The 27,846-nt window shown below is 42.8% G+C and overlaps 1 protein-coding gene across 2 annotated transcripts in view; it reads right to left on the bottom strand.

The window, feature by feature from the left end:
- The window catches only part of RGS10 (regulator of G protein signaling 10), a 37,444-nt gene extending 21,476 nt beyond the window's left edge, over positions 1 to 15,968 (bottom strand). The window contains exon 1 of one of the 2 annotated variants that reach the window (XM_084846080.1): positions 15,827 to 15,968. In XM_084846080.1, the coding sequence (XP_084702206.1) occupies positions 15,827 to 15,875 (49 nt within the window). In that variant the 5' untranslated portion in view covers positions 15,876 to 15,968. Of the gene's footprint in view, positions 1 to 12,405; positions 12,480 to 15,826 lie in introns of those variants that run through there. The other variant, XM_084846081.1, reaches the window with a different exon arrangement.
- Positions 15,969 to 27,846: the final 11,878 nt, after the last annotated feature.

Below are 27,846 nucleotides of genomic sequence, written 5' to 3'. Positions count from 1 at the left end.
TCACTTTTAGCTAGTTTGCAAATCAGGATATCATGGGGCACTTTGTCGAAAGCTTTGCTGAAGTCAAGGGATATTATGTCCACAGCATTCCCACAGTCTATAAGGAGGTTACCTGATCAAAAAATGAGATCACATTCACCTGGCAGGATTTGTTCTTGACAAATCCATGTTGGCTTTGAGTAATCACTGCATTGTTTTCAAGGTGGTTACAGACTGATCGCTTTATCATCTGCTGCAGAATTTTCCCAGGGATTGATGTCAGACTGAATGGTCTGTAGTTCCGAGGTTCCTCCTTTTTACCCTTTTTGAAGATAGGGACAACATTAGCCCTCCTCCAGTCATCTGGCACTTCACCCATCCTCCATGATTTCTCAAAGATAATGGACAGAGGTTCTGAGAGCTCTTCTGCCAGTTCCTTTATTATTCCAGGATGCAGTTCATTTGGCCCTGGAGATTTGAACTCATTCAAAGTATGTAATTAGGCGTTCCTTGACCATGTGCCTATCGATCTCAAGCTGCAGTCCTCCCCCTTCAGCCTGTACTTCACCTTTGCCAGGGGGGTCCTAGACCCTCTTTTGGGAGAAGACTGAGCTGAAGTAAGAATTTAGAACTTCTGCCTTTTCTTTGTCATCTGTTATCATTTTGCCATCCTTATTTAATAGTTGAACCACCATTTCTTTCCTCTGTCTTTTACTATGCACGTATCTGAAGAAAGCCTTTTTGTTGCTTTAGCATCCCTCGCTAAACTCAGCTCGTTCTCAGCTTTAGCCTTCCTCACGCCATCCCTGCAATTCTGTGCTACTTGCCTGTACTTTTCCTTTGTTGCTTGTCCTTCCTTCCACTGTTGTACTGTTGTACAACAACGTATGTGTTACATATGTGTACTGTTTTGTTTTCAGGTCATCTCTTATCTTGTTGTAAAGCCACATTGGCTTCCTCCATTGGCTTCCACCTTTTTTCTTGTTGGAATTGTTTGTAATTATGCCTTGAGAATTTCCTTTCTTAAAAACTCCCACCCATCTTGGACTCCTTTTCTCATTAGAGGCGCTTGCCATGGGACCTTACTTATCATTGTTCTGAATTTATTAAAATCGGCTTTCCTAAAATCCAGGGTATGCGTTTGGCTACACTCGGCTTTTGCTTATTTTAGAACCAAGGACTCAAGTATAACATCGTCACTTTCCCCCAGAGTTCCTGTAACGGCTACTTTATCCACTAAGTCATCTCTATTGGTTAGGATCAAGTCAAGGATAGCCGTTCCTTTAGTTCCTTCCTCCACTTTCTGTAGGAGGAAGTTATCCGCCACACAAGTCAGGAATTTCTTGGAGGGGCCATGTTTTGAATTTGTCTCCCAACAAAATCGGGGAAATTGAAGTCCCCCATTACTACTACATCTTGCTTCCTTGAAACACTGGCAATTTGCTTTTCAAAAGTTTCGTCCTTGTCTTCTCCTTGATTAGGTGGCTGGTAATAGACTCTGACCACCATTTTCCTTTTTTTCTTTGCTCCATTTGTTTTAACCCAGATGCTCTCAATGGGGCTACCATGCTCATCCTCCTGTATTTCTGTACAGAGATATGTATTTTTAACATTTAGTGCAACTCCACCTCCCTTTCTGTTCCTTCTGAATAAGCTACATCCTTCAATTGCTGTATTCCAGTCATGGGAGTCCTTCCATCAAGTTTCAGTTATACCTATCAAGTGATAAATTCCCTCCCTTATTAAGAGTTCAAGTTCATTCTGTTTGTTTCCCATACTCTGGGCATTCGTATATAGACACTGAAGACCATGTGCTTTATAGAGTCGCTTTCTTCCTACATGTTTTTGAAGACTATTATTGGGGCTATTAGAGCTGTTGTTGTATTTATTGTGGTGTATGAGCTTGTTACCCTCAACTTTACATCTCCCTCCCCTATAGGATTTGGTTTAAAGCCTTTCTGATGAAATTTTTCATGCTGTGGCCAAACACGTTCTTCCCAGCCCTTGTGAGATGCAACCCGTCCCTTGCCAACAGTCCATCTTCCAAGTATAGCCTGTGGTCCCAGAATCCAAATCTCTCGTGTCGGCACCACCTTCATAGCCAGTCAATTGGCCAGAGTATTTTTCTTTCCCTTTCTATTCCTCTTCTAACTACTGGAAGGATGGATGAGAAAACTATCTGGGTCTCAAAGTTCTTAAGTTTCCTTCCCAAACCTTCAAAGTCTGATGTGATTTCTTCATAGCTCTGCTTGGCGGTATCATTGATTCCCACATGGATGAGAAGAAAGGCTGTCAGTGGCCTTTATGAGTGTAGACAGCCTTTCAGTCACATCTCTAATCCGTCCTCCTGGGAGACAGCATACCTGACGAGTCCATGGGTCTTTGCGACATACTTGGGTTTCAATCCCACGCAGCAAGGAGTCTCCCACTACTACTACTCTTCTCTTCTTGTTGTTGTAGGCCTTGGTTTCATCGCCTCTGCTTGACTGACCTTCAGCCTCTTGCTCGCTCTCATGCAGGTTCCCCTGTAATTCATCCTCTGTAGGCTGTCCCCCAGTCTCATTCTCAAGTACCTGGAAATGGTTCCATAGCTCCACTGCTTCCACTGGTGTAGAGTGGCTTCTAGTTCTTCTGCTCCTGTCACCCTTTTCCAAAGGAGTATCCTCTACTTTCCCCTTGATGGATCACTGCCTTGTTGTGGTGAAGGGGCTTGCGTAACTCAGTGAAGCCATAAGCTATGCCGTGCAGGGCCACCCAAGACAAACAGGTCATGGCAGAGAGTTCTGACAAAATGTGGTCCACTGGAGAAGGAAATGGCAACCCACCCCAGTATTCTTGCCAAGAAAACCCCATGGAACATATCACAAGGCTAAAAGATATGATGCCGGAAGATGAGCCCCTCATGTCGGAAGGTGTCCAATATACTACTGGGGAAGAGCAGAGGGAATTTCTAAGTAGCTCCAGAAAGAGTGAAGCGGCTGGGCCAAAGCCGAAAGGACACTCAGCTGTGGAGGTGTCTGGTGGTGAAAAGAAAGTCCGATGCTGTAAAGAACAATATTGTTTAGGAACCTGGAATGTAAGATCAATGAATCAAAGTAAGCTGGAGGTGGTCAAACATGAGATGGCAAGATTGAACATTGACATCTTGGAAATCAGCGAACTAAAATGGACAAGCATGGGCGAATTTAATTCAGGTGACCATTATATCTACTACTGTGGGCAAGAATCCCTTAGAAGAAATGGAGTAGCACTCATAGTCAACAAAAGGGTGGGAAAAGCAGTACTGGGGTACAATCTCAAAAAAGACAGGCATGATAAAGGACAAAGAAGGCAGGGGCCTAACAGAAGCAGATGAGATGAAGAAGAGGTGGAAAGAATACACAGAAGAACTATACAGGAAAGATCTGAATGTCCCTGATAGCCATGATAGTGCGGTCAGTGAACTTGAGCCGGACATCCTAGAGAGTGAAGTCAAGTGGGCCTTAGGAAGCATTAGTAACAACAAAGCTAGCGGAGATGACAGTCTTCCAGCTAAGCTATTTAAGATCCTAAAAGATGATGCTGTTAAAGTGCTGCACTCAATATGCCAACAAATTTGGAACACTCAACAATGGCCACAAGACTGGAAAAGGTCAGTTTACATTCCAATTCCAAAGAAGGGCAATGCCAAAGAGTGTTCAAACTACCGTACAATTGCGCTCATTTCACATGCCAGCAAGCTAGGCTTCAGCAGTATGTGAACCGAGAACTACTGGAAGTACAAGCTGGGTTTCGAAGAGGCAGAGGAACTAGAGATCAAATCACCAACATTCGCTGCATCATGGAGAAAGCAAGAGAATTCCAGAAAAACGTCTATTTCTGCTTCATTGACTATGCTAAAGACTTTGATTGTGTGGATCACAACAAACTGTGGCAAATTCTTAAAGAGATGACAGTACCAGACCACCTTACCTGTCTCCTGAGAAACCTGTATGAGGGTCAAGAAGCAACAGTAAGAACCGGACATGGAACAACCAATTGGTTCAAAACTGGGAAAGGAGTACGACAAGGCTGCATATTGTCGCCCTGCTTATTTAATTTATATGCAGAGTACATCATGAGAAACGCCAGGTTGGATGAATCACAGGTCGGAATTAAGATTGCTGGGAGAATTATCAACAACCTCAGATACGCAGATGATACAACCCTAATGGCAGAAAGCGAAGAGGATCTAAAGAGCCTCTTGTTGAGGGTGAAGGTGGAGAGTGCAAAAGCTGGTTTGAAACTCAACATTAAAAAAAACTAAGATCATGGCATCTGGCCTCATCACTTCTGACATATAGAAGGGGAAGAAATGGAAGCAGTGACAGATTTTATATTCTTGGGTTCCAAAATCACCGCAGACAGTGACTATAGCCATGAAATTAAAAGACACTTGCTCCTTGGGAGGAAAGCTATGGCGAACCTAGACAGCATAGTAAGAAGCAGAGACATCACCTTGCCAACAAAGGTTCGTATAATCAAAGCTATGGTTTTCCCAGTAGTAACGTATGGTTGTGAGAGCTGGACTATAAGGAAGGCTGAGCACCGAAGAATTGATGCATTCGAACTGTGGTGCTGGAGAAGACTCTTACGAGTCCCCTGGACTGCAAGGAGGTCAAATCAGTCAATCCTAAAGGAAATCAACCCTGACTGCTCATTGGAAGGACAGATACTGAAGCTGAAGTGCAAATATTGTGGCCACCTAAAGCAAAGAGAAAACTCCCTGGAAAAGACCCTGATGCTGGGAAAGATTGAAGGCAAAAGGAGAAGGGGACGGCAGAGGATGAGATGGCTAGATAGCATCACCGATGCAATGAATATGGACTTGAGCACACTCTGAGAGACAGTGCAGGACAGGAAGGCCTGGCGTGCTGTGGTTCATGGGGTCACGAAGAGTTGGACACGACTGAACGACTGAACAGCAACAACATCCTCTACTTCATTTTTCCTCACCTCAGCATTTTCAGTTTTTGCCTCAGCTTGCTGTTGCTCTTCTAGCTTCTGTACTTCGCTTTGCTGCTGTAGTTCCATCATTCTGTCTAAGAACTCTTCATCTTCTCTTATTCTCTTGACAGTCGACACTCACCACTCCAGTCCTCTTACCTTTTCTTCCAACAGTGTAATCAACTTGCACTTGTTGCACGTGTAGGCCATGTTGATCTCAGGCAAGAAAACAAACATTGCACACACCTTGCATGTCACCACCACTGGAGAGTCTTTTCCTTCCATAGCCTCTATTCCCTTTATGTTTTGAGGTTTCTGATGGTACTGGGATAGCCTGTGCTTTGTCTTCTGTTCACTGGAGGTTAACAACAGTGTCCCACTAGTATGGAAGTATGTGTCACAAGAGAAGAAATTGAAAACAAAATTTGTTAGGGACCTCCACATTGACCTCCCCTGCCAAACTCCTGTTTGCTCTCCCTTTTCACTCACTCTTATCGCTCGCTGTCTGGGAGCTTGCTTGCTTGTACAGCCCTTAGACCAACTGGAGCAGCTTCCTCTGCTCTGCTAGGAGACAGGAAACAGACTGAAACTCCCCACCCACACAGCTGCTGGGAGTACTCACACCACATCCTTTCAATTCAGTTGGAGCTCTCAGGAGCACATGGTGAGCACACAGCGACTCAGAATGGAAAGGACAGTCCCCTGGGCTTACTCCAGCCCACCCACCACTTTGCCTTTGTCTCTTCTTCCACTGCAACTTTTCTGCTAAACACTCCTGTTTGCTCCCAGTCAAGTAACAAATGTTGGCTTCTGAGATTTCACCAGGTATTGCCCACTCACTTTAAAGTATTTACAGCATAGGAGATACAAACTTGCTTTTTGTTTTTTCAAATTGTTGGTAGCATTGCAATTTATTTATTTTTTTACTTGCTTTGCTGCTGTGCTTCAATAGCAACCTAATATGTAGGAATTAGGCAAAGGAAACTTTTACCATTGAGTTATTTCCATGCCAGGAAAAATTTCCCATGATAAATTTCTGCATGTCATGCTACTTGGAAAGGCACATGAGCACAGCCATTAAAACTGGGGCAACCCTATGCATGTTCTGGGTTTCCAACTTTCCAGGACGCCAGATAATAAAGAACAGTAATTGTAGCATCAGGGTTCTGCTGAAGACTTATGATATACATAATGATGTGGATGGAGACTTGACTGTCAGTTATACTACCCCACATTTATTGCAGAGTTTAAAGACCGTTTATGTTTTGAGCGGTTAATCCTGAAAATTTGGGGCTAACAGCAATAAAAAAACGCTGTCTCCAGAACTGTCTGGAAGATCTCCACTGGTAAGAGGAGACCTGCCTTCATTCCCAACATACAATAATTTATTTATTTAAATGAAGTTCTGCTTTTGGCAGGATATCCATATGTGAGCAAACATGTGTATTGACCTAGCACTGGACATTGCACAAATGGCATTAGAGAACAAACCATACATATCCCTTCACCAATGCTTGTCACGCATTAAGGCTTTATTCACACATTACATTTCCTATAGCCATGAATTGAGCAACAAGCAAATGCTGAAATTGTTGAAGGGGAACCTGGACATTTTTAGCTCACTACATGCCTTTTCAGACATCTGGATATTTGCACATTTTTCTTTGGAGTTTGTATTTTCCTGTGAATTATCCTGTACTTGGCAAGTGGACATTCTCTGTAGCATTTGATGTAGCTTGCTGAATGCAGTATGTCCTACGAGCACAACTGATTTATAAGCATCCTACATTGCATTTATATTTATTTGATTTCTCTCCTTGAAGGCACTTAAAGCAGCCTACGTTGATGTCCGCTCTCCATTTTATCCTAAGAACAGCCCTGTGAGGTAGGTTCAGCTGAAAGATAATAGTCAAGACTAAAGTCACCTAGGCTGTTTCATGGCTAAGTGGGGATTTGAGCCTGGATCTACCCAGTCCTAGTCAGACATTCTGACCACTATACCGTGCTAACTATAGAATATAACCAGAATGTCATCATCAAAACTTCGATGAATATCTGAGTATGAGGAGTCTGCAAGGTTAGAATATGTGTATTTCAGGTCCAGTTGGTTACTTTAAGTCAGGGATGGGGAATATGTGGCCCTCCAGATGTTGTCAAACTGCAAATTCCATCATCCTTCACCATTGGCTACGCTGGCTAGGGCTGATACGATTTCCAGTCCAACTACATCCGGAGGGCTGCACGTTCCCCACACAGTTCTTGATTTTAAAATGCATACAGAATGCTGCTGTAGACTAGGAGTAGATGAGTCTGATTAATACCTCTTTTTATCATCCCACAGTTACTGCAGCCTAGCGATCCTTTGCAGAAGAAAGGGTCCACAATACACAGGGAGTTTTCTGCCTATTAAAGCTTCTTATTCAACCTAGGGGAGCTGGCAGTTCCAGGATGGCCTCTTTACTGAGTTCAAAAAAGACTCCTTCATCTGCATGACCTCCATCTGGGAACTGTAGCACACGTGAGACTCTGGTAGAGTTGCTAGATCCAGACCCAAATAGAGCTCCTGTACTTTTAGGGTGCAGTCCTATCAAGATAGGTGGCCGCCTCCAAACTCGGAGGCAACCGCCTATCCAAAGCAAGGCAGGAGAGGCAATGGGGGGATCGTTCCCTCCGCGCCTCTCCTGTTCTGCTATTTTCCACTAGAAAGCCATATTCAGTTATCTAGCTGCGGGGGGGGGGGGGGCGACCGGGAGAGGAGGCTGCTATATGACACACTGGATGTGTCATACACTCAGCTCCACTCTCCCCTCCCTGGAACACCCCCCAGAATGCCCCTTTTCAGTCGCTCCACACTCCTCTTCCAAGCGCGGAGGACAGGGCTTCTCTAGTGGCCGTAGGATTGTTCCTATGTCGCTCTTTAATTCCTCCCTTAAAGAGTTGCCTACAAGGGCAAATTGCATGATGTGATGAGATTTATACCATTAGGCTGCAGTACTATACACAATTATCTAACAAAAAGTCTTCTTAAAACCAATGGGGCTTACTTCTGAGTAGACACATATATGGTTGCACTTAGTGGTATACAATCCCTGTTCCTCAAATGTTTTATTGGACTAACTGGAATTTGGTTCCTCCCTATTTACACAGACATATTCTCTTTCTCTCTCAGTTCCTTTTTAATATCACTGCATATTGTGGTATGTGTGTAACTTGAATGATGTTGTTGCTGGAACTTGGAAATGGGCTAGGTGAGTGGGATATGGGCTAAGTTCAAGGGTCTACTAAGACTGCAATTTGTTAGTATCTTCTTTATTTGATTTATATGCCACCTTTCTACAAAGGAAATGGCACTCAAGGTGGCTTAAATAAATAAAAACTTAATCAAAACAGTAATAAAACAAATACATTAAAACAATTAAAAACACAACGGTAACAAAATAAAAACAGCCCCCAACCCAACAGACCTTCTTACATACCAAAGCCCTGATTGAATAAAAACATATTTGCCTGCCTGTGGAAGAACAACAGAGAGAGAACCAACGTAATCCCCCTTCCAAGGGAATTCCACAGCCTCCCTCAGCGGGAGTTCTATATGTTGGGTGTTTTGTTAACATCACTGGAAGATATGCATCAATATATTACAAACCAAATAAAATGTATATGGGAAAAAACCCATTAAGAATGGCTTCTTCCATCACTGCAGCACTGTAACAGAAAACAAAAACACATAGTGAAATGTTAAAGAGACAACTATTTAAGGCAGGGATGGGGAACCTCTGGACTATGGGCTGGATGTGGTCCTGGAGGCTTCTCATCTGGCCCCCGGGGCGCCTCCTCCTTGTCCTTGCCTCCTGCTCAGCTTCTGTGCTGGCTGCTAAGGGAGCCTCCCCACAGCCAGCATGGTAACACATAAAACTGTAGGAGCTGGGGGCTTGATCAAGATGTTGGCAATGGGGGAGGGTGTTTGTCAGGTTAACCCTTTGTCCCCCTCTGCAGTCCTGATCCCCCCACATCTGCAATTTGCCAAAAGAGGATACAATGAAACGAATGGATCCTTCTTTGACAATGCAAACTGCAGGCACTTTTTGCATGTGTGTGTGTGTGGGGGGGGGACTCCCATTATTGTGAATGGAAGGTATTTCCCAAATGCAAATCATGGTGAAAAGCATGTGAGTGAGTGACAGACAGACAGACAGACAGACAGACACAAAGAGAGGAGGAGGAATGGATGGATGGATGCTGAACGGGGCTTGTGTGTGAGTGTGGATGGATGGATGGATGGATGGGAGGGATGTGCGTATACGGCTGCAAGAAGTGAGATCTGAATTTGGGCTGGATCTTTGTTTTGCTGTATGAAAAGCGATTTGCGTTTTGCTGGCTGGAAAGCTGGTCCCCCCACTGTGGCTCCTCCACCACTGGAATGTGGCCCCCAAGAGCATTCCAAATTGGAACCTGGCCCTCAGGCTGAAAAAGGTTCCCCATCCCTGCTTTAAAGTATAGGAGCTTTCTCAGGGCTTGAACACAGCAACCTTAAACTCTGGATCTGGATGCATTAGATCTAGTCCACACAAAAACAAATAGATTTCATAGGGGCAGACCGCAGAGATATAGAGGAATCTGCCTGTTGCTACTTCTGACTTAGGATCAAACTAGATGTGATTATTATTACTTTGTTAGCAATTACATCTGGGTGTTTTTTAACTTAATACTAGGCACATACTATGTTTAACACTTCCCTCCTCAGCCAGTACCAGTGAGAGCTTTTACCTCAAGCTAAACAAAGCATGGGGTGGGGGGTTGATTTATGTCAGGATCATGGCTGGTGAAGGGTTAGACCTCCACTTTCTATTCACTGCCATCCTGTTGAATACTATCACCACCACCCTGCTGCCTACTATTTTTTTTTTAATAAACAGACATAGTTGCAAACATCACATTTAGCATCACATCTAGTTTGGCCCTTATTCTTCTCAAGAGTCTCTCTCACTGGAGCGATGTAATTATTTCACTTGTTTGGCTATTGAAGAGTTATTAAATGCCAAAGGCAATGATACATGGAAGTGGGTCATATTTTAATTTAGATGTAGCTTTTGACCTTCTGATAGGAGTTCCTCCTACTTGCTTTGGTTGATGTATCTCAGCAAGCTGTTTATTCTTTTTTTGGAAGCTGATTAGTAGGAAAAATTGACCCAGCAGCAACAACTGTTGGAATGAATGGTTTGCTGGAATTGGGTTTGTTTTTACTAGAAGTAGAGATGTTGGGTTTATAATTGGGCTTTTATCCTGCTAAATACTACTTATCAAGATTATTTTCTTCCTATGTAAAACCAACAAGATAGAAAATCTGCTACCAGAAAGTTGCAGTACAACATTAACAGAGGCAGGAGAGACAACCTAAACTAACTTGTGGTTTCTTGGTAGGCGCCAATGGTCCACTGATATAATTCTTATGAGGCTCCATACACCAAAAAAGAAAAAAAAAGTTCCTTGCTTTGAACTTCTGCTGTGTAATCCTATGCATATTTATTCAGAACTAGGTGCCATGAAATTAAATGGGATTTCCCAGACGTGTGTATAAGATTGCAGCACCCAACTCACTACACTACATCAATAATAGGCCCCAGTCCAGCTAAAGTTAGTTAAAACTAAGCCACACTGAAAGCAACAGGACAAGGGACAGTGGTGAAACAGGCCTCTATTAAGCCCTATGGGAATCCTTCTGTCCATGGGCTCAGTTTCTGTGCAGGTAATGATCATACCCAAAGGTTTTAAAAAATCACAGTCCAGAATTTATAGGTGTTTAAAGGATACCACCAAGCTGATCACCGAAAAACCTGGGGAATGCTGGGAGTTGTAGGATTTTTTGTGTGTGTAAACATGCACAGGATTGTGCCCTTAGCGAGAAAAAGAAGCACCCACGTTTAGGACAGGATTGTCAAAAATGCCTGTTTAATTGGCACAAATTAATAAAGTACTACTCATTATTGAGCTCTCTTATGTAACTGCAATTCAAAAGGGTCTCATCTCTACTTACGCAAATTTAAAACATTGACAATACAATCTGATGCATGTATACTCCGTACTAAGGCCCACTGAGTTCAATGAGGCTTACTCCCAGTTAACATGTATCGTGAGGCCTCAATATTAAGCATACTTCCTTGGAAGCAAGTCCTAATGATATCAGCTAGACTTTCTTCTTCCAAATAAAATGTTTAGGATGCAATGTAAGAATCACAGAACTTTTTAAAGTTCTACTAGTTATTTAAGGCTGGCTCATAGGGTGCTTCCAGCTGGAGCGGGGCTAGCACTTACAGTAGAAGGCACTGTGCAGCTATTCTGTCTTTTTGTTCCTTTTCCATGGTGAGAAAATAGAGCAATTGAAGAACTGGAAAACATGGGAGCATTACAAGTGGCTAATGATGCTGTCTGGACACCCCTGTAAAATTACGTGGATGAGGCAGGGCGATTACAATTTAAAAGCCTCATCCTCTGCAGCAGCTAAGGAAAGCTACCTAATCTGGTTTCTGTTGACTTGTTTTTACCTAGTACAGCATCTAAAATGATCTGCAGCTTTGTTTAAACTGCCTAGTTTCAATCTACTTCTGTTTTCTACTGATCGAGAAACCTGGGTGTTTCACTCATAATGAGGACACTTCTGGGTATCAGCTGGATTTTATATTGTCACAGATGTAGGTCTCCTAGCAGTAACAGTCAAAAGGCATTCTACACCTATTCTGTCTTTCCATCCTTAAGAGCTGTTTTATGGTAAGAAAAAAAATGGAAGCAGCAGCTGGAAAACATGGGAGGGTTGTAAAATAGAAGACATCATCATCTGAACATTCTCTCCAGTAAAATTCAGTGTTTGAGGCAGGGTGATTGTGCAATAAAAGTATCATCTGGAAGCACCCTTAAATTATCTTCTCTCATTACTTATATATTTCCCACACCAAAGATGAATTTAAAAAGAAACAAATATACAACCAGTTAATACTAATAGGTTGGATCTTGACTAAGTTGAACTTAAGTCCCATTGAAATCAGTGCGATAAGTCTGTCATGAATAAGCCCCACTATTTCAGTGGGAACTAACTAAGTGCAGCTGACTTAGTCTGGATCCAACCCAATGACTATAAACAGCTTTATCCCTTTGCTTTGTTTGTCTAAATAGCACGTCTGCTAAACATATTAGGAAATATGCTGTTTTTACACCCTACTAGATTATTGTTAGCATGCCTTGCACACTATTTTCATTCTTCATTCACAGTCTTATTTGTATTCTGTAGAAAGCTGAGAAAACAGCACCAACATATGATATACATTATCTATCAATGTAATTTCTTATACATTGTGTTAATCTATGATCAAAAGAATACCCTTTCACTTGCAAACTCCAGCTTGGAACTAATAACCCACAGTGAAAATCATTCATAGCTATACAACAAAAAAGGTAAAGTCCTCTTACTTTCCATGTAGCCAAGATTTACTTGAGGAATTCCATATTCATACTTTCTTCTAGTAGCTGCTGTTTTGTAAAGGGCATTTGCGCTATAGAAGCTGTGCTTTGAATGTCTGGGTTTGCTCAAATTACAACCCCAAACATCCTCTTTTGAATCACTGGTTTCTACTTTTAACTATAAGGAAGGAAGCTTAAAAGACATATGTAGCATATCTGGGAGTATCCATCAGACACACATTGCATGTTTAAGAACAAATTTTAAAAGCCAGGTTAAAACCACACTTTTTTCCTCACAAACTAGCATTGAAATACAATGGTACACCTCTTACATATTTCAACTCAGGACTCTTAGGGTGCAATCGTATGCATGTTTAGACAGAAAAAAGTCCTACAACTTCCAGCATGCTGGCTGGGGATGTTAGGAGTTATAGGACTTTTTTCTGTCTAAGGGCTTCTTCACATGGAGCTTTTGCTATTGAGATTGGCTACTCACGGAAGTTTGCAGGTTCTTTAGATGACGTCACTAACCTCCAGGGCATCCCCTGCACTAAATGACCTTTATTCCATTTTTTTAAAGATCAGAGATAATGAGCTATCAAATTACAGCACTTGAGTTCCCTCATGAAAAGAAGAAAAGCCACAATAAGAGAAGCTAGACCATAGTGCCATCTAGGGGGAAGGAAGGATGCATAAAGGGAGTCCGTCATGATCCTGAAATGGAAGAAAGCCTCGTTTTAAATGTGGGATTTAGGCTGGTGTAGAGATGCTCTAAATATACATAGGGTTACACCCTTAGAATCTTTTGTTTGCTGTTTGTAGCCCAACTATTTCATAGACTATTATATTTGTTTAATTTCTCTGAGCTACTGAATTTATCGTATCAATGACATGCTATAAGAAAACCATCTATTGTCAATTACTTCCAAACCAGATGTATTTTGTATAAAATGAGGAAAAATTGAAGAAGAAAGCATCCAGCCTAGAGAATAAAATTAGAGGAAAGATAAACCATCTTCATATAGCTGAAAAGACTGCAGTATAGAAGCTGGAAAACAAGAAGAGCAAGAAAGAATGGATTTAAGATTCCAGTCCTAAAACACTTACTGGAAAGTCTCCTACTTCTGCCTAAGTTTAAAGCAAACCATGTCTAGAATTGAGATGTTAGTAAGTTTAGGCTGAACATTTGGAGGAAACCCCTCTCATATGGTAACAGCAACAAATGAATAGACTGTGCAAGCAATAAATTGACAGGAATCCATCAATCAAGAGAAGATTTTCAGAAGCGCTAACAAACATATGTCATCTATGTATAAACTGAGAGAAGTCCTGCTAAACAAGCAGGGAGGTGGTAGACTAAATGTCCTTGATACTTGTATATTTTTCTTCTTCTTTTTAGTCTATATAGTTTTAGGTAATAATTCTGTGTGTACAACTTACATCCAAATCATGCTCTGTGCGTCATTCCTCAAAAATGTTTAAATGTGATGACAAACAATGTAGAAAAGAATTCTGCAACAGGCATTCTAGTTCTAGAACATAATTATCCTGTTCTACAGTGTGATAAAGAACAAGCAATCATTAGTATTTTTTGTAATTAGGATCTATACTTGATAATCCTGAGCTTAACTTGTAATTTAAAATGCAATCCTATGCATGTTTAGACAAAAAAAGCCCTACAACTCCCAGCATTTCCCAGCGACTACAGCTGGCTCTGGGCATGCTGGAAATTGTATGTTTTTTTCTGTCTAAACATGCATAGGATTGCACCCTTAAACTGTAATCCTATACAACTCTTCTTTGAAGTTAGTTCCATTGAGTTCAATAGGATTTACTCCCAAGCGTGTATAAATTGTACCACTATCTAGTTTACACCATGATTTTGGAACCATTTGTAAATTATAAGCTACTTTCTTCTTCATTTCAGTCAGGTAATCAATATGAACATCCAAAATAGCTATGATCCCCTTCCCTGAAATATTTATCCTGATCCTTGGCTGGAAGCTATTTCAATGTGATGTTGCTGTACTAGATGTAAATCCTTCCCGGTATGTATTTTATTTTGCTTTGTCATTTTTACCCAGTGAATTTAAAATAGTGATTTGCAAATATATTTGCAAAACAAAAATGGCATATGATTAGGAAAAGCTAATTCTAATTTCTGTCATCACTTCTTTTTTTAAAAGAAAACATGTTATTCTGAGCATTTCATCTAAACATAGTCAGAATAAGATACCAGATTATAAATTAATATTATTGGTAAATATTTATGTATTAGGTAGCTGTTAAAATGCCATATAAGTAGTTTTTCTGACAGGGAAGGGAGGTGGATCTAAATATTTAGCAAGAAGCTGGATTTTTCACTTTTTAGTATAGACATGTTTTTCCAGATGGAGGTCGGCATTGTGCCCGAAATTGCTACTGAATAAGCATGTGGAGATTTATTTTTGCAAGCAGAGCACTGTTTCATCATTCCCACAGCAACTCCTCCATCCCTAAATATTTTCTTACTGCAAAGTTAATATTCAAATATTCTGAGCTCCAGGGTTCCAACAGAAGTCAAAGTGAACTGGAGGTGGCTGAGCATGAGCTCCTGGTGGTTGGGTTTATTATTCTTTATTGCACATAAAAGCTGCATTTTCCATTCAGAGAGGTGTGCCATTAACAGCAATTGGCACCACCTTCCTCCTTGATGCTTGTTACAGGGCTTCTTCTGACGTTCTTTCTTGTAACAAAACTAACAGCAGCAGGAGTAGCCCAGCCTGTCTGACTCACAGGCAAGAAAATGAGTGGGTTGATAAACCCATCTGGAAGTAAAACGCGAGCTTCCACCTCACATTTCCAGATACCCCTTATTGTAAGGACATGTCTCTTAACAATATAGCTCCATAGCGCAAAAGGGGAGTAAAGCGAACGTTCTCTTCACAGCTCCAAACTATGCCAGCGCGTGTCTTTCCCTTTCCTTCCTCCTTTCTTTTTCTTTTTTTAAAATATTGGTCTCGGTCTGGCAAAGCCTGAGTCAGACAGTCAAAAATCAAGCGACAAGCCTTCCTCATTCGGCTACACGCTTCCTCTTGATTTTTTTGAGGCTTCGGGGAGCAGATGAGAAGTTACTTTGACTTGTCTTCTTTACCAAGCCTGAGGAGCAAAAGCAGCAGCCCTCCGAGGGAGGGAACCGCGAAAGGCAGCAGCTAAAGCACAGCGGGGGTTAGCCAATCTCCAGCTGAGGAGAAATAAACTCCCCCCCCCCCAAGCACCGAAAAGCAAGACGACTTTGGAGAACAGCATCCCACCCACTCAGCAGAAGACCGTCGCCTGTCATGAACAGGCTGGGCGCGCAGCATTTCTGCCCCATGCGCTCCGCCGCCGCCTCGGGACCCTCACTCGCTGCCCTCGGCCGGGAAGTAATTCCCCACGCTAAAGGTCTTACCTGACGGAGGCCGCTTTCTGCTGAGTCTGCTCACGGCGCGGGTGAACATCTCTTGCTGGCGGCTGCAGCCCCGCGGGCGTGGGGGGGGGAGAAGGAGGTCCCCGACGCGGGCGCTCTCTCGGCCGGCGCCCGCCCAGCCTCCCGGGGAGGTGCCTCGTGCCGCGCTTTGCGCGCGCCCTCCCTCTGGCGCGCGTCACGTCAGCTCTCATCTCAGCGGCAGGGGACACCCCTGAAGCGAGTTGCAGCGGAGTGCCAAGCTTGCCCCGCCTTACGTTTGGCGGGAAGGAGGAGGGGGACTCGCTAACCGCGCGCCGCTCGCTCTCAGGGCTCGGCTCTTCACCGAGCTCACGAAAGAGCCTGGCTCGCGCGCGCTGCGCTTCGGAGCTGCCTGTTCGCTGTTAGAAGAAGGGCTCTTGATCGGGGTGCTCCGCTTTATGTCTCCCAGGGCTGGCCCAAGACATCTTGATGCCAGAGGAGCAGCAGCACCCCCACCCCCCGCCCAATCAAGGTACACGGAACCCAAGGCCAGGCAAGTTATTTTGGCAGAAAATCCTAGGAGCACCTCTCTCCCTGGCACAGCAAGGATACAACAATAAAAGAACGTATCTTTTAGTAAAAAGAACTGTCGTTAGTGCCCTTTCACGGCACCAGAAACAGCTGTCTGAAGCCGCTGCCTCACTCTGCCTAATGGTAGAGCCTGCCCGGATGTGACTTCCAAGGGGCAGTAAACAACTGTGTCATTCTGCTAGCACAAGCTATGTTGCGCTAGTGAAAACTGGATTCCAAACCGTGCGCAGGGGGAGAATCCAACTAAAGTTCTGCTTGCACAAGAAGTTGTGAACCACTTTCAGGACTGGGCCATGTGCTCTGCTAGCACAATGCACAAGCACTTGTGGAACAAAGATTTGGCAGAGCTCCACTAACACTGTTTGCGGAATGACACTGTTGGATACTGCCCAAGGTGTCTGGGATGCCAGTTCTTATGGGCATCCTGCAGCCTGGAGAGAGCAGGGAGGTTCACTGCACAAAAGTACTTAGCTGACTGTCATCCTCTATATAATGAAATCGCCCCCTGAGATCTTCTGAGGAGGCCTGAAGAACATAAGAAGAGCCATGCTGGATCAGACCAAGGGTCCGTCTAGTCCAGCATTTTGTTCACACAGTGGCCAACCAGCTGTTGACCAGGAAACACAAGCAGGACATGAGTGCAACAGCACCCTCCTACCCATGTTCCCCAGCAATTGGTATGCATAGGCATACTGCCTCTGATACTGGAGCCTTTGATAGCCTTCTCTTTATTGGTCATTCCACAACCAACAGTGTGTCGCCAAGTACCAGCCTTCTTGGTAGAGGCTCCCACCCTCTGGAACACTTTCCCATGTGTGGTTCCAGAGACAGAAACATGTTGAGCTTTAAACACATCTTGAAGACATATCCATCTACTCAGGGTTTCCTTGACTTGTAATTGATTATGCCACTGCTCTGTTTTACTGTTCTTGTATTGTTTTTTAATGTATTTATTGTTTTACATTGGTTTTTATATTGTATTATGTGTATTTTTTTAAGTAAACCGCATAGAGATCTTAGGATATCAAGTGATATAGAAGTAGCTTAAATAATAGTTATAGGCCTTCCATCCAGCATAGGTGCATATTTTATTAAGGCAGCAATCCCATGCACACTTACTTGGTTGTGAGTAAAAAAATAAGAACATAAGAGCCATGCTGGATCAGACAAAGGGTCCATCTAGTCCAGCATTCTGTTCACGTGGTGGCCAACCAACTGTCGATCAGGAACCCACAAGCAGCACATGAGCGCAACAGCACCCTCCTGCCCATGTTCCCCTGCAACTGGTGTACACAGGCTCACTGCCTCTGGTAGTGGAGGTAGCACATAGCCATCAAGACTAGTAGCCACTGATAGCCTTTTCCTCCAGGAATTTGTCTAACCCCCTTTTAAAGCCATCCAAATTGGTGGCCATCACAACATCCTGTGGTAGCGAAAAACAACAAAGAGTCTTGTGGCAACTTAAAGACTAACACCATTATTCTGGCATAAGCTTACATGGACTATAGGCCACTTCCTCCGATGCAAGTAACTCTCTTTGAATTTAATTGTCAGTATGAGCATAAGGGGTTCATAGGATGATAGTGAGCAAGGCAGTAACATCCATCTCACATAGGAGTCCAATGTGTTTTGCCCAAATAATACATTTCCTACAATCCTGAATGTGTATTTCTCATGTGCAGCCTGATTTTATCTGTGGCATATTTTCTCAGAAGTCACATTGCTTTCGTGAGGATTATTTCCAAGTAAGTGTGCACAGGATTAAAATTGCCATGTAAATGTTAAGCATTCTAATAAAGTTGAGATCCTGTTGCAGCAGTATTTTGCTAGCCCCCCAAATATGGATTTCTGCACATATTCAGTTCACACAAGTAGCCTGTACTTATACTGAGAAATCAGATACTGTATTTCTTAAATAGGTACAGTTGAAATGAATAAGATTAGTTCATACCTTTCTTGCAATTACTCAAAATTCAGGGGATATCTAGCAAAATTCTGGGTGTATGAAAAGATGGCAGGGGGAAAAAGGGAGGTAAAACACTCATGCTAGTTTGCCTATCTTCAACCAGGAAATTGATAGCACCTTGCTTCGCTGCTAGATCAGGGAAGGTCAAGATAGCATGATATTGGGGGGTTTACATAGCTATTTTATCATTTTTATAACATGCAATCACAAAATAAAAGCCTTTCCAAAGCCTGTGTGGCCCATTATAAGAATGCAAACAGAGAAAATAAGTGAATAGATTCAGAAAATTAAAGGGGAAAATATAACAATTTAGCAGTGGTTTTGCACATGATACTTTCTGATTTTTCTAAGAATTTCATACACTACAATTGCCTGTATGTCCAATAGGAAAGACAGAGCATGTTCAATCATTTTGCCTAATCTCCCAGGTATGAAAATATGAGTAATGAATGATCATATATTTGTAACATCATCAATGCTGCTTTGCACATTCAGAATAATGTGCAAAAGTATAGGCTGATGGTAATTTCAGTTGATTGTGTTTACAGTGCAATTCTATGCAAGTTTACGCAGAGGTAAGTTTCATAGTATTCAATGTGGCTCATCCCCAGGTAACTGTGCATAGGACTGCAGCCTTAAAGTGGTGGGTTGGCCTGATAGTCCTCTATTGTGGCTGTTTAATCCTATCCAACTCCATGATTCTATCATTCATGCAACTGATCTGGTGGTGGCCAGTGGCATTCCCACTTCCCTCCATTGCATGTTTGACTCCCTTATTTTGTATTCTTAGTTGATCTACTACTCTCTCATTGAACCTTGTTGGCAGTTCCAGCTTCTCCTTCTTTGCCTCCTTTAGAATTTTCTTGTGACATCTTATGCCATTACTTTTCATCCTACTTATCCTCTCCCTGGCCTGCGTTTATGGATCCGTACAGACTTTTACTGCACCATGCACCTTCCTGCATCTATCTACATTACAGAAGGAGCCAGAAGAAGCAAATGCAGTTGTGAGAGTGACTGTGAGAGTGAGAAACAGTGACAGCAGAGGGATGTCTTGTGTAAAACCATTCTATTTCCATACTTCCTGCTTTAGAATGCAACAGATATGCTTTGTAGACATGCTTCTAGCATGATTGCCACCATGAACAGCGTGATTAGCAATTCTGGGGTTTTTGCTCCATGGAAAGGTGCCCTCTTCTCTCCCTGACAGTGCAATCCTATGCATATTTACTAAGTCACTTTGAGTCAGTCACATTGAGTAATAAGACTTATTCCCAGGTAAGTTGTGTAAAGGATTGCAGCTTGAGTCTCCAATATTTAAATTTCAGCTTATAATAGCTGAATAAATAGCCACTTGCCTAATCAGCTTATGGAGAGTCCAACTCACATCTAAATTTCAGGCAACCAGGCAGAAAAGCTGTGCAAACATTATTAGCTCTTTTTTCTGTTAAACCATGGAATATATGACATAGCTAACTAACATTGGCATGTGAAGTCAAGAAACCTAGTAACTTTTCTGCACTTATTTGCAATGTTGAATCAGCCATCAACCAAGGAGGGAGCCTCTGAAGAAACCTGTGCAACATTTGGATCCAGCTGGTGAACCGTTTGATCAATTCATAGCATTAAAATGAATTTTTCATTCAGAATTTGTTTCTCAGTATGCCACAAAGAGTTCCCAGCTCAACTGAGATATTTGGTATAAAATTTACTATTGAAATCAAGATTTTCATTTCAGCATCAAGTATGCTCAGAAGTGCTGGTATTTTTTTACCTATGTCGCCCCAAAACTGTTATCTAACTTGCTATGCCATTCTTGGAAACTGCTGACATGAACTGTCCAGTTCAGATATTACTTTGTCCAAAATTTACATTTGCTCTCTAAATACTTTATTAAATTTGGAATATTCTTCCCATTAGAAAAATTCAACCATTTTTTTATTCAACTCTAATTATTAATACAACTAGAAAAATTAAACACAAAGGGGGTGGACATTGGTACCAGATGATATCTGTCTTGTGCACAACCCCCTTCCTCCTCACACACAATATCTCATTTATGCGATTCTGGATAAGCATAAAGCCATCCTGTACTTCTCCATTCCAACCAGAGCCCCAAATCCTGTTTCTGTCTGGTAGCTTTATGAGTTGCAGAGTCCTTTTTTTTTCTTCTCTTTTTTCAGTTCTCCCTCAATGCTGCAAACTTTGAAACTGCTGAGCGAAACTTTCCATCCTGGCTAACTTTAGCAAAACCTGTGATATTTTGTGCCTGAGTAATACATTGTCCAGGAAATATTTCTAGAAACCAAAAACAAAAACCCAGCACTTCCACAAAAAGCCATTTTTTCCATCCTAATTCATTAATGCATGCTGGCACAAAGTGGCAGGGGGCAAAGAACCTTGCAACTTGCTTGCCACAGTGCCCCCTGGTTCACACATGGCCAGCCACGCTGGTGAGGGTAATTATGTAAATCCCCTTGGCATGCACTGTTGGGGAAATAAGCCACCATGGCTCATTTCCCCCACCATTATTAGTTGAACTAGTTCAATGAGGAAGGTGTGGACAATAAAACTAGTGAGTGGGGGACCAGCTGTGATTCCTTATCTCCTACTGCATTGAGAAGTTTACATAGGAATGTAGCAATAGTAGTAGGAAGGCTTTGAGTAGTTTTTACTCAATCTACTTTTGGAAAAATTGCACTGGTATGGATAATTGTCTCATCCACCACCAGCAATCCCAGGGTTAAACACGCTTTTTTAAAAAGTCCAACATGACCCTGGTTTAAACAGCTTAAAAATCTTGGAGGCATCACACTGCAGCATCCATATTGCACTGACTGATCAGAAGACCATTTTCCTGTCGATAAATCAGTTTGTATGGCCATCACTGGATGTTTGCTGCAAATTTAGCAGTGCTTGTTAGTGGGGCCACATTTGCATTGTCCTGAAAGAGGTAATGCATTACCAAAAAGAGAGACAACATATTACACCTCTGGTAAAAGTACTGCACTGGCTGCCAATAAGCTACCAACTAAGTTTAATGTTTTGTTGTTAACATATAAAGCCCTAAACCAGGGAGGACAACATTTGGCTGCTTCAGCCAAAATTTGCTGTCACACACAAAAAGTTGAAATACCACTATGTAGGGTAACTAGATCATGTCTAGCTGTTCTCAAACTAAGTTTGACCTAATTACCACTCTGTAATTATCACTGATTTTTTATTTAAATTTTTGCTGCTGCTGCTGCTGGCACTCCATGTATATCTGCAGAGGAATTCAGCCCATGGGGGAAGGGCGAGAGTAAAGATGGCTCCTGGATCTTCCAAAGTTGCCCACTCCTGCTCTAAACTACTTGGACCCAGTTTACTTTAGGGATTGCTTCACCCCTTATGTCCCTGACTGGTCCTTGTGATCCTCAGAAACAGCACTTCTGAGGGTGCCATATGCTCCTGAGGTTCACCTCAGGAGTACTTGCAGTAGAGCATTTAGTGTTGCAACACCCATCCTCTGAAATACGCTCTCCATTAACATTAGACAGGCACCTATGGTTTTGATCTTTAGATGCCTGCTTCAGACCTCTTTATGAAGAGGTGTAATACCCAGCTAGTATAGTTACAGTTTTATTGTTGAGCCGATACCACCCTAATGGCAGAAAGCGAAGAGGATTCAAAGAGCCTTTGAGGGTGAAAGTGGAGAGTGCAAAAGCTGGTTTGAACTCAGCATTAAAAAAACGAAGATCATGGCATCTGGCCCCATCACTTCCTGGCATATAGAAGGGGAAGAAATGGAAGCAGTGACAGATTTTATTTTCTTGGGCTCCAAGATCACCGCAGACAGTGACTGTAGCCATGAAATTAAAAGACGCTTGCTCCTTGGGAGGAAAGCTATGGCAAACCTAGACAGCATAGTAAGAAGCAGAGACATCACCTTGCTGACAAAGGTTCGTATAATCAAAGCTATGGTTTTCCCAGTAGCAACGTATGGCTGTGAGAGCTGGACTGTAAGGAAGGCTGAGCGCCGAAGAATTGATGCTTTCGAACTGTGGTGCTGGAGAAGACTCTTACGAGTCCCCTGGACTGCAAGGAGGTCAAATCAGTCCATCCTAAAGGAAATCAACCCTGAGTGCTCATTGGAAGGACAGATACTGAAGCTGAAGCGCAAATATTTTGGCCACCTAATGCGAAGAGAAAACTCTCTGGAAAAGACCCTGATGCTCGGAAAGACTGAAGGCAAAAGGAGAAGGGGATGGCAGAGGATGAGATGGCTAGATAGCATCACCAATGCAGTGAATATGAACTTGAGCACACTCGGGGAGAGAGCTCAGGACAGGAAGGCCTGGCTTGCTATGGTCAGGAAGGCCTGGCATACTAATTCTGCAAAGACTTAGACCCTTCCCCCTTTAGGGGCTTTGATCTTGTTGGATGGCACTAGAGCCACCCAAGGTATGACGTTAGGAGCCAATCTACACAAGCAATTTAGTGTGGAGGGCAGACAGTTTGAGTTCCTTTGTGACACATGACATTGTGGCCAATCCACAGCCAACCAGCAGCTTCCCTCTTGAAAAGCCGCATTTTCAGAAAGACCTTTTACTCCACTGTTTTTCTTGAATGTGGCTTCGGAGCAAGTCCACAGCAGTGTGCTCTGTTGCCCCACATTAAATCCTGCATGTGCCTCTGTGACCTGGCTGTGACCTGCCACTGAGGTAGTCAAGGGGTGGGGCTGCCCCTCCCCCTATTCCCTCTGTTTCCCCATTTGCAGTAGGGCTGCTTTCGCAATAAGTAGCCTCCATTTGCCATTCATAATAGCAGTAGCTCTGTTTTATTCACAATAGCAGAGTAGCCTGTTTATATGTCGTGCACAATAAGGAATACACAGAGCAGAAGGAGAAAGGGCAGCCAGTAGAGGGAGCTATTTTGCAGCCGCTATTTTGAAGCCACGTTACTGCGATACACCTAAAACTTTGCTGTCGTGTGATACACCTACAACAAAAGAAAACAAAGGGGAAGGAGAAAGGGTGGCCAGCTGCAGTATTTCGCAGTCATGGTACACCTGCAACTTCACAGTTGCGCAGTACATCTACGACTAAGGAATACATAGAAGGGAAGGAGAAAGGGCAGCCAGTACAGCAAGGGAACATGGACAGGGCTAGGAACAAACCTCCTCAATCACAGAATTGCGCTGGGTCGCCCCTTCAGAGTAAAGCAGCAGTTTGCTTTTTCCATTCACCAATAGCAGCCGCTGATTCATTCATGTCTCCCCTTCAGAATTGTCCCCTGTATGTGTGATTTTCCGACATGTTTGTGGGGAGGAGTAGGAGGCTTTGTTCAGGTCAGGGAAGTGGAGGCAGTGGCAGCAGTAGCCGTTGCTGCTGACTCCAGAGCGCTAGCAGAGGTAGGCAATACCAGCGCTTTCCCTCCATGCAGGACGTAGGCACCTGCCTGCCTGTCAGTCTGTCCCCAGGCTTCAATATTTCTGGTTCACAGTTGTTATATACGAGGGGGAGAGGTGTAGGGTAAACTATCCAACATTACTCATCTCTTCAATTAAACTTCCCTGACCAGTGGAGGGGCCTAAATCCAGCCAGCCATCTAGTCTATCCTGTTGGAAATATATTCATTTGTGAATTTCCTGCAGATAACCTAAAGATCACCACCTGAGCAATTTTTAAACTAGCTTAACAATTTCTTTGGCTCCTTCTTAGGGTGACCATGTGTCCTCTTTTACAGAAGACAGCCTGCTATTTGAAGGGTTGTAGGAGAACTGTCCTCTATTTGAAGGCATCCTCTATTTGAAGTGCTGTCCCATCCCATTCCAGTTTAAAAATAACCATAAGACCTGTTGGCTATGAACAGTTATCACCTGGAAGACTGACTGAACCTGCAGGCACACAGGTCACCTGGGAAGTCTTCTACGCTATGGTGAGATGTGCTGTATTTGTATTTAAATTATAACAATAATGTCTAAATTTGCCTCTATACATATCAATTAGCATATATAATTTTATGCAAATGTGTTTTTGGAGGTTCATAGATAGCCATCTTAATCTAGATAGCATCTTAAATGTAATGAGATTGAAATGAGAAGATTAGCACTCTGAGGAGGCAACCCTAAACAAATCTACACAAAGAGTTTTTCATCCTGTTGGCAGGTATTAACCTGTAAAGGAGCACAAAGAAATAGAACATGAGCTGAAATAGTAATACTCTCAGAAAGCAACAGGTCCCATCAACAAGAAGCAATGGGGGCAGGGGAGTAGGTGAAAGGTACATAGTGGGTACATAGTGATCAGGTTCACATGATCAGGGAGGGAAAATAAGCCAAGGTGGCTGTCACAAGCCACCTAGTTCCCATAATTACCCTCACCGGGCACAGTTGTTGTGATGTCCAAACCCAGTGAAGGTGGGTGATGGTGTGGTTTACAAATCACTCCACAACCTATGCTTTGTTCTAAGGTTGCATCCACCCTTGCCAGATTCGGACGCCATGACAACCCATGCCTGGCGAAGGCAATTATGCAACCAGCATGTGTGGAGCAGGAAAATAAGCCAGTGTGGCTTCTTTTCCCTCCCTGATAGTGCAAACCCACCCAGTGGATACATTTGGAGGCCCTACTCACCAACATTGTAATTTTGCATATGGGTCTCAGTTCCTGTACTGAATTCCAATCCCAGCATGATCCCAACACTCCAGATTAATTTTCCAGAATTAGGTTTGTACAGGACCGGGATTATGGAAACAATGGAGGCCATTTACATTGCACTCATGTTGATGGGAAACTTTTATAGATTTAAATGATTCTGGACACTCTTAAATAAGCACATAATAGAAAGGCCCTCTGCCTTTCTTAAGTAACCTTGCCAGAAATAACAGGATGATGTAATCCTTGGCTCTTCAAATACTATGGGCATTCAGAATAATCTGAAGTCCATTATACTTATTTTGAAAGAGATCAAAGGACACATAAACCGATGCAAGAGGCCTAAGGGACTGTTTCCAAGATTATATCTTTCAGTCTGTATTTTTTTGTAATCTAGGCCAGCATATTTTAACACAGTACTACATCATGACCTCTTGTAGTATGAACCTTCTCTAAATATTTAGAAACATAATGCACCTGAACACAAACCTATGGCGTTCATCTTCCATTATGTAAAATTATTACAACACTTCAAATGTGGCGCGTGGTTCTAAACAACGTCCCTGTCCTTTGATGTGTGCTCTGCCCTCTCCCACTGACATCAAAGATAGGCATGGTCGGGCACCTGCTGAGGGCCCACAACCCAGGAGGTGAGGGCCCTCAGGTGATAAACAGGTTGCAATGGGGAAGAGAAGGAGCAGGTGCAGGGAGAGGTGCTCCTTCTCTTCACCATTGCAACCTGTTTGTTCACCTGCTCCTCCCTCTGGCCCAGACTATGGTGCTGGTGAGGAGGAGCAGCAGTAGATGCCACTGCCTACTTGCTCACAGGCTCCCTGCCTGTCAAATAAGCAAGTGGTAGCAATGATGAAAAAAGGATGAGAAGCAATAGGAGCTGGGGACTGTGGCGGTGAGAAAGTAAACTGACTGAAAGTGGGGCCCACTGAGGATGTCTTGCCCAAGGACCCTCAAAAACCTGAAGCTGGTACTGCCCAGTGATGAAATGAGTTCTCCTTGCCCCACCTCAATATCATCCCTAACATTTGCCAGATTTCTATCATTCCTGCAGCTTTTCACAGTTCGTTTTCTAAGAATCATTGTATTTTATTATTTATAAAAACAAGGTGTATTATTATCGATTTACTCAATGGCAGTATTGCGAGACTGGATATATGCAGCGATGATCACATGTGATGAAGCAAGTGTAGAAGTTCAGGATACTTTTAACAAATCTTTATCTATATATAAAGGCGTGTGTGTGTGTGTGTGTGTGTATCTGGAGAATATATTTTGTGCTGCTTAAACCAGCTTCTGAAAATTAGAATCTAAGGATCACTTTGCAAATGGCAGGATCATCAGCAGGCTAGCTTTTTCAGAGTCACTAATTATGAGCTTCCAAAATAGATGGTTTGGAATATCATCTCCCAAGTGGTTTATAATGAGCTTGTACATATGTTTCATTTCGTGAGAGATTACAGCACACTTGTAACTTAATAACTCAAGGGAAACAGATTACTTCTATTCACACTGTAGTAGAGTATTGGGATCCCAACATTTGCAGTGCACTGCAGTTCTTTCTTCTGCTCACATTTTCTCCCTTCCACAAGCTCCACCACAGTTTTGAGTGTAATGTGGTTGTGCAGCGCCACGGTCACCCCTCGAAAGAGTTCGCCCAAGTGACTAACGGTGCAACCCGATGCATGTTTACTCAGAAGTAAGTCCCACTGCATTCAATGTGACTTAGTCCCAGGAACATGTGCCCAGGACTGCAGTTTAATGCTATATTTGGGTAAACCTATAAACTCTGTATATCACAAAAATATCAAACCATATAAGGTACAATGATATCAACAGGGCAAAAATATTCTAAAATATTCATAACGTTGTAGAAACTTAAAGTTGTAAAGCATATAGAAATGCTCAGTGTCATAAAACAAACATATGTAGATGTAACTGAAGACTGTGAAATCCACTTGTGGAAGAAATTGCAACATCCAGTGAGCAACTGAACCTATAAACATTCCAGATCCTCTGGATGTTAAGAAAATGATGTGGCAAGAAAAGCTTGCAGCCCTTATTGTTATCTGACTATACTGCAGCGTGGAAGCAACTGTTGTAAATCTTAGAACATCTCTTCAGTTATGTATTCTGACAGAGTAATCCTATAAATGTCTACTCAGAAGTAAGCCCCACTGAGTTCAATGGGACATTCCCAGGTAAGTGTGTACAGGACTGCATCCTTAAGAACTTTAATTCTACGAATTAAAGAACTTAAGAACTTTAATTCTACGAATTAAAGAACTTAAGAACTTTAATTCTACGAATCAGAGCTGCCTTGTACACAATGTATGTTTGCAGGACAAGCTGTTTAAAAGCTGACAGATAAAATTTGTTGTTGTTCAGTCGTTAAGTCGTGTTTGACTCTTCGTGATCCCATGGACCATAGCACGCCAGGCCTTCCTGTCCCCCGCTCTCTCCTGGAGCATGCTCAAGTTCATATTCATTGCATCGGTGATGCTATCTAGCCATCTCCTCCTCTGCCGTCCCCTTCTCCTTTTGCCTTCAGTCTTTCCCAGCATCAGGGTCTTTTCCAGGGAGTTTTCTCTTCACATTAGGTGGCCAAAATATTTGCGCTTCAGCTTCAGTATCTGTCCTTCCAATGAGCACTCAGGGTTGATTTCCTTTAGGATAGATTGATTTGACCTCCTTGCCGTCCAGGGGACTCGTAAGAGTCTTCTCCAGCACCACAGTTCGAACTAGGGATGTACGAAAGTCACTTACCTTTTCGCAGGGGTGATTCGCGGTGGGGGGGAGGCGCTTCACTTCTCCCCCCGAAGTTCAGGCGAGGGGGG

This window comes from Heloderma suspectum, chromosome 3, assembly GCF_057233095.1.
Source record: "Heloderma suspectum isolate Gila_16-S chromosome 3, 16-S_ref, whole genome shotgun sequence".
Lineage (NCBI taxonomy): Eukaryota > Metazoa > Chordata > Lepidosauria > Squamata > Helodermatidae > Heloderma > Heloderma suspectum.
This window is presented reverse-complemented; position numbering and strand designations above follow the sequence as displayed.